The sequence below is a fragment of the Olea europaea genome, chromosome 17, assembly GCF_002742605.1.
Source record: "Olea europaea var. sylvestris chromosome 17, O_europaea_v1, whole genome shotgun sequence".
Classification (NCBI taxonomy): Eukaryota; Viridiplantae; Streptophyta; class Magnoliopsida; order Lamiales; family Oleaceae; genus Olea; species Olea europaea.
Window position 1 is genome coordinate 11,787,090 of NC_036253.1, and position 7,001 is coordinate 11,794,090.

The 7,001-nt window shown below is 32.9% G+C and overlaps 1 protein-coding gene across 1 annotated transcript; it reads left to right on the forward strand.

Annotated features, from left to right (window-relative positions):
• Positions 1–4,059: 4,059 nt before the first annotated feature.
• On the forward strand, positions 4,060–6,004 carry LOC111365629 (beta-amyrin 28-oxidase-like). Its single transcript, XM_022986167.1, has 3 exons — positions 4,060–4,504; positions 5,269–5,456; positions 5,549–6,004. Exons 1-3 carry the CDS (start codon positions 4,060–4,062, stop codon positions 5,864–5,866), a joined length of 951 nt encoding a protein of 316 aa, XP_022841935.1. The 3' UTR covers positions 5,867–6,004.
• Positions 6,005–7,001: the final 997 nt, after the last annotated feature.

Below are 7,001 nucleotides of genomic sequence, written 5' to 3' on the forward strand. Positions count from 1 at the left end.
TTGGGCCTTGGGTTTTCCTGACTAAAATAATTATTTTATTTTATTATTATTTAGTGGATAAAACTAGCCAGTATTTTCTGACCGTTTGTTTTTGTAACAACTCACTAACAGTTATGCATCAATCCTCCTTTTCATATTCTGAATACTCGGGTTGTTACATATATTCTGGAGTATAATTGAGAGTTCTGGAAAAATCATTCGTGATTGCTGCACAAGTAGTTTACGATCGTTGTATCTTGAGAGTGATTGTCCATGGACGTTGCATCAACTATCGATGGGCAATTTCACTTTAGGACATCGTACTGTCACGAGACTCGATTGGACGATAAGTTTTATATTTCTGCATTTTATTGTTCTGAACATTACTGCAACTAATTATTTTTCCAATAGTTATGAATATTAAATACGAGAAATATGGGCAAGATGAAAATAATACATTATACAAGAATACAATATTCCACTGGCAGATGAGGAGAATTCAATATGATCAATAGCAAAAACGTACAAAAGAATATCACAAAACTCTCAATCTATCTTAAAATATGCGAGTGTCTATCTCTATAACCTAGAACTTATCACTTTGATGTTCTCTCAATACTATACGAGTCTCTCCATAACCTAGATCCTATCATTTTGATATTTTCTTAATACTGTGCAATATTTTGCTATGTCTCAAGGCCATATCACGCAGGGGCAGAGCTAGAATTATTATTCAGTGTAGGCATATATTTTTTTTATGTGTTCGTATCATTTACATGCTCTAACAATTCTTTCTCGATTGTTGTCTTTACGACAAATATAACCGTGCTCGTTTTGATTATCTACTTTTATAGAGCCATGATTTTGTCTAGTAGTAATGTGTCACTTCCGTCAACTACTTCCTGTAGGTCTCATCCTTGGAGATAAAATTCTATGTAATTTGTCACGTGGTATAATTTTTGGCTATTGAACTTTTTCATTACGTCTACGACTTTTAGGTTTTCTATCGTGATTTAATTTACCTCTTTGTAATCAAACAAATTTTCTAGAAGCTCTAGAATTTCCGTTTGTACACGAACCCGAAAAGCTCAAAAATTCGTCTATGATTGCTTCTATCTAATATCAAATTGTTAAATTCAAATATTAAAGAAACAATTTAATTGATGAAAATTTGTGTAATATTTTGTAACAAAACACACTCTCTCTCATCAAAGACCAATACACGCCACCTCAACAACACCCACTCCACTTTGTTACAAGATCAGTCTCTTTCAATCACAATACTCAACCCACTTTCTCTGTCTCTCTTCTCGCTCTATCAATTCTCTGCAAGATTGCAACATATCAGAAACGCCACCCAGCTAGCACCTTCTTGTGTTTTTCATTGTTGATTATTTACTTACTTTTATGATCTTTTACCTTTCAGTTTGTGGGCACCCAGAACTGAAATGTAAAAGGAAATGAGCCAAAGTCTAGTGCGGGCATATGCCTGCACTGGACCCTTCATAACTTCGCCCCTGATATCACGTGATGGATATACAGGAATTCATTATAAGTTTTTTGGATAAAGTAAAATACAAGACTCGCGATAGAAATCGAGTTTGGACAGCCTAGGCACCAACTCCGCTAATCTCTTTTAGTGCTGCCAATGCCTATGCATCCTGACCCATGCCCTTGTCTCTGTCCCAAGCACTTCAAAGGCATTTTTTTATTCATTCCAAAGTCATTTTCCTATAAAACTTCCAATCCTTAATGAATTTTTACCCTTTTCAATTTGGGCTTCCAAACCAAGAAAACTTATGTTCCTTTTACCAATGAACCTATCCAATCCTAACCCAATTAGAAATTTGGGTGATATTCCAACATTAACCTTTATCTAATTATGAAAATTTTGTGGGTCGATTTTTAATTAAAAATAAATTCGACTTAAATATGATAGGATAGTTTAACCTTCATAAAAAAAAATTTTAGTTAGGATTAATTCGAGTTAATTATTTCAATGGTTACTGAATTTAGGTCCATGTCTTTGATTAGTCACTAAAGTTTAAAATGTCAAGTTTTGACCACTGAATTTCGAAAAATGTCGAGTTTTGATCACTGAACTTAGATCCATGTCTTCGATTGCTCACTAAAGTTTAAAATATCCAGTTTTGGCCACTATACTTTAAAAAATGTTGTACATTACTCACTGAACTTTGAAAAATATTGTACATTACTCATTGAATTTTGAAAAATGTTGTACATTATTCACTATAAACTCGATATTTTTCAAAATTCAACAGTTATGCTAGTGAGTAATGTACGACATATTCCAAAGTTCAATAGCCAAAACTCAATATTTTAAATTTCAATGAGCAATCTAAAATATGAATCTAAGTTCAGTGAGTAATCGAAAACATTGATCTAAGTACAGTGACCAAAACTCCGTATTTTTGACAGTTTAGTGGTCAAAACTTGACATTTTAAAATTAAGTGGCCAATCAAAGACACGAACCTAAGTTCAGTAAACATTGGAACAATTAACTCAATTAATTCCAAGGATACTAAGGGCCAGTTTGATTTGCTCAATTTTTCATGGAAAATTTCATTTTCCACCTTTTTAGTTTGTCTGATTATAAAATTTTATTGGCAATTCCATTTCCCCCCCCCCCCCCCCCACGCCACCCCCCAGGGCAATTTTCTTGGTTTTGTGGAAAACCAATTCTCGCTAAACTCATAGGAATTGGTTTTCCAGCCAAGTTTTTTTGATAGTTGGAATAAATTATATTCACAATTGCAAAAAATTATATCCCTTTAATTCACAATTTTCATGGAAAACAAAATCAAACGAACACCAAAAGATCCAAAATTTTAACATTTTTCAAGTGAAAAATTTTACTAATCAAACACATTCAATTGAGAATTCATAAAAAAACAAGTTCTAAGCAATTCAATTCCCCGAAATTCGTTTTCTTTTCAACCAAATTCCATTCTTTCAGTCAAACGGACCCTAAATGAATATTAAATTCAATATTGTATTTAATGATGAAACCATCTATCAATAAACATCGATGAAGTAACACAAGTAAGATATAAGTCTTAATCATGATTAAGAGAAGTCCATTTTGATACGCTTAAATTTCTATTAATTATATGGTCGCAAATGAGGGCTAAAATAATCAAGGAAATTGTGGCATAAATCCCTGAGTTTGTGGTCTTGTTTCGTTGCATTACTTTGATAACTGTACAAATACATTAATGACTTGGGTCACCCTCTGCCCCGCCAAAATTAAAGAAGTTGAAAGACAAACAATATCAAATTTATTTGGCAAATAAGAGCAATGGCCGATGTGTACCAACCGAGCACGGTAATCAATTGTGTGAATTAAATTGTTCCTCTGGACTATATTGTGCACAAAATACGTACAAAATACGGATCAATTTCCATGCACGAATATTCTAATAGTTGTCGATACGAAATCAACAATTAGACTATCGATCTAGAGATTATTGAGGGGCGGGCATATCAATTTATCCACTTAAAGATGAGATGAAGGAGCAGAAGGGATTGAGAGGATAATTTTTTATGCTTACCATATAAAATAAAATAAAATAAAAAATCATATTGACAAGAGAAAGAAAATGGAGTTTCAAAAGTGTGAAGATTTATATGCTGAAGTTCTTGGAAGGATATGTACAAGTGAACATATTCAATTGTGACTACACAGTGTGTTGAATAATTCAATATGTAACTACTGAGAAAAATTTCAAAGATTTGGAAATATGGTTTCACACATGATGAACATAAGAATGGACTTTTTAATTGTCCAAAAAATTTGTTACATATAAATTCATTAGGACTTTGTGCGTTTTGTGTTAAATCAACTTATAAAGCTAGCAAAAATTGACCAAGATATCATAATACTTCTTCCACTTCCACTTCGCCACCCACACCACGCCACCTACCTTTCCTTGTGAGCCCATAATTTCCAAAGTGAAGTATTTATCCACCTTTTCACAATGTTTACGTGGCTATATATATGCCTAACTTCATACCAAACTACACTTAAAACTCATTCAAAGAGCTTTTGGCAACTAGAAATGGAGTTCTTCTATGTCTCTCTTCTTTGTCTCTTTGTCCTCCTGATATCCCTGTCCCTCCACCTCCTCTTCTACAAGAACAAGTCTGGCTTCTCCAGCTCCTTGCCACCGGGCAAGACAGGGTGGATTTCAATCCCTATAGATTTACCTGGAACACCATTCCACAGGGCGATCAAGGCCTCAAACTTCATCAGAAAAGAACTTGTTTCAATAATCAAACAGCGTAAAATCGACTTGGCTGAAGGAAAGGCTTCACCAACACAAGATATCTTGTCGCACATGCTTTTGACAAGTGATGAAAGTGGAAAATTCATGCATGAATTGGATATTGCTGATAAGATTTTAGGTTTGCTTATTGGAGGCCATGACACTGCAAGTTCTGCATGCACTTTTGTAGTCAAATATCTTGCTGAGCTGCCTGAAATTTATGAAGGAGTCTACAAGGGTAAGCCCTTTATACTTTCTCCTGAATTTTTTCCTTTGATGGTAAAGGTTTTATGTTACTTTTGAAAAAAATTCTGAAAAGTTGCTCCAATGATTAAGTCAATAAAAACTTTAAAGTACAAACAGAGTAATAGATAACGGTTTGCTGTAGACAACTGTTGCATTAGGGAACAAGCGGATCTACTAAGTAATCCTTGAATTAAGTCACGTGTTATTATAACACGGTGACTATTTTTGTCCTATCTAACAGTTTATCCCTTGTTTGGCAGGGATTAAAATCAGTTTTTTAGTAGATTTTGATATAAGTTGATGAAATATGTGGTTAAAAAGTTGTGAGACTCATAACATATGTAGTTAAAATTAATTGTTGACTTTAACTTAGAATAAAATCGAGATTTTATTATCTTAAAATGGGAGACGATCTTAGTATATCTAAAATGGTAATGAGAATTCAATAGATTGTAGAATCTAATTTTCTACACAATATAAGGAATATGAACCAACATGTTCAGATAGGGTAAAATTACATCTGCGAGGAAAAGGAATTTATAGTGGAAGATCTATAGTCGAACTTTCACATTGAGTATGAACCACTATAACTTGTATTTGTGAGTGCATATATCTCTTATTACTTTAGATGTAGAGATTAGGGTTTAATGTAATAACCTCAAAAGTACTAAAGATTTATTGTTTTCTATAAGCTATAAGAATAATTCTTCTCAAACAGCAAATAATCTAATTACAATTTGTCTGTTTTGTGAATAGAGCAAATGGAAATAGCCAAATCAAAAGCTCCTGGGGAATTACTGGACTGGGATGACATTCAAAAAATGAAATACTCATGGAATGTGGCATGTGAAGTACTAAGACTAGCCCCTCCCCTCCAAGGAGCCTTTAGAGTAGCCATTGCTGATTTCATGTACAGCGGTTTCTCAATCCCAAAGGGGTGGAAGGTAAACAAATTAATAACAAAAATAATAAAATATTATTTCATTCGAGCTAGTATGCATGTAATAATCCCTCGTCGTTTTTTATTACTGCGCAGGTATACTGGAGTGCAAATTCGACTCACAGGAATCCCGAAGTCTTCCCTGAGCCCCTGAAATTTGATCCTTCAAGATTCGAAGGAGCTGGACCGGCTCCTTACACATTTGTTCCATTTGGTGGAGGACCTAGGATGTGCCCTGGAAAAGAGTATGCTCGACTCGAAATTCTTGTTTTCATGCACCATCTTGTGAGAAGGTTCAAGTGGGAGAAAATATTTCCAGATGAGAAGATTATTGTTAATCCAATGCCCATGCCTGCTAAGGATCTTCCTGTTCGTCTCTATCCCCATAATGCTTGGCTAAATATATATAATTGAAAGTGTGATCAGATTTAGCTCTTTGGTAAAGTTATATAGTTTTATTTATATTAGCAAATACAATGTTAAGTATGAATAAAAGTGAAAACATGTGCTTTTATAAGTCCTGAAATGGAGAATAACTATTCCATTTAAGTTTCTTTTGTTTCAATCAGCAATTGAATGCTTTATTGTTATGAACAACGGCGAGACTCAAAGTCAATAAATTTTTCCAGCTTAATATATAATAACCAGTTGAACCATATTGTCAATACTCAAATAGTTTAATCAGAATCGACTCAAGTAGCAAAAATAATTAAATTTAAAATTAGTATAACAAAATAGTATTAGAATATGTTTAATTGAAATATGAACTTGTATAAAAAGAAAATAAGTTGAAGATAATTGAATTATCTAGAACTTTGCATAGAAATTAAATTTGTTGATTGAATTAATTTTCAGCCTAGAAAATGTTGTAGTTTTTTTGTAAAGTTGAGTTTTTGGGAAATATGAATATTTAGAAAATAAAAACTTACCACCCCCGCCCCCCAAAAAGAAAAAGTTTTCCTCGTTTTTGAATAAAACATGATCACGTGAACCAACTTTTGAAAAATATTTTTCATGGAAAAAATGTCGATCAAACACTTCAAAAGTAGGAACATGACTGAAAAAATATTTTCCATGAAAAATAAATCCAATCAAACACGCCCTTATATATTATATATAATAAAAGAGAAGAAAAGAAACTTAAATATCATCACAGCTTCATTCAGTTTTTGTACACAACGCCGGCGAATTCTCAGTTTATTCAATTGAATTGATCGATCCGATTTTAAAGGTATTAGTATATTCATACTTCTTGGTGTAGAAAAAATCATTTATATAGAGATTATTAAATGGCCTTTGACTTAGTTGATTAATTTATCTTAATATTTTTGTCTTCATCCCTTCTATTTCTCTTCATTTCCCTCTCACATTTTGTTATCTATTGATATAGTCCACTTAGCTTATGAAGACAGACTTAAATTTTTATTTTTGAGTACGTTTTTGTCAAAGGCCAAGTAGTCACGTTACGCAACTTGACCAACAATGTCATTTTACACCTATCAACTTGCTTTATCTTTTTTAGATTATACTAATGCCTTTTATAGTGGGC

Coding starts and splice junctions, on each gene's coding strand:
- LOC111365629 (XM_022986167.1), top strand. CDS start 4,060: ATGGAGTTCTTCTATGTCTCTCTTCTTTGTCTCTTTGTCCTCCTGATA. Junction 4,505..5,268: donor TTATGAAGGAGTCTACAAGG/GTAAGCCCTTTA, acceptor TTTTGTGAATAG/AGCAAATGGAAATAGCCAAA. Junction 5,457..5,548: donor CAATCCCAAAGGGGTGGAAG/GTAAACAAATTA, acceptor ATTACTGCGCAG/GTATACTGGAGTGCAAATTC.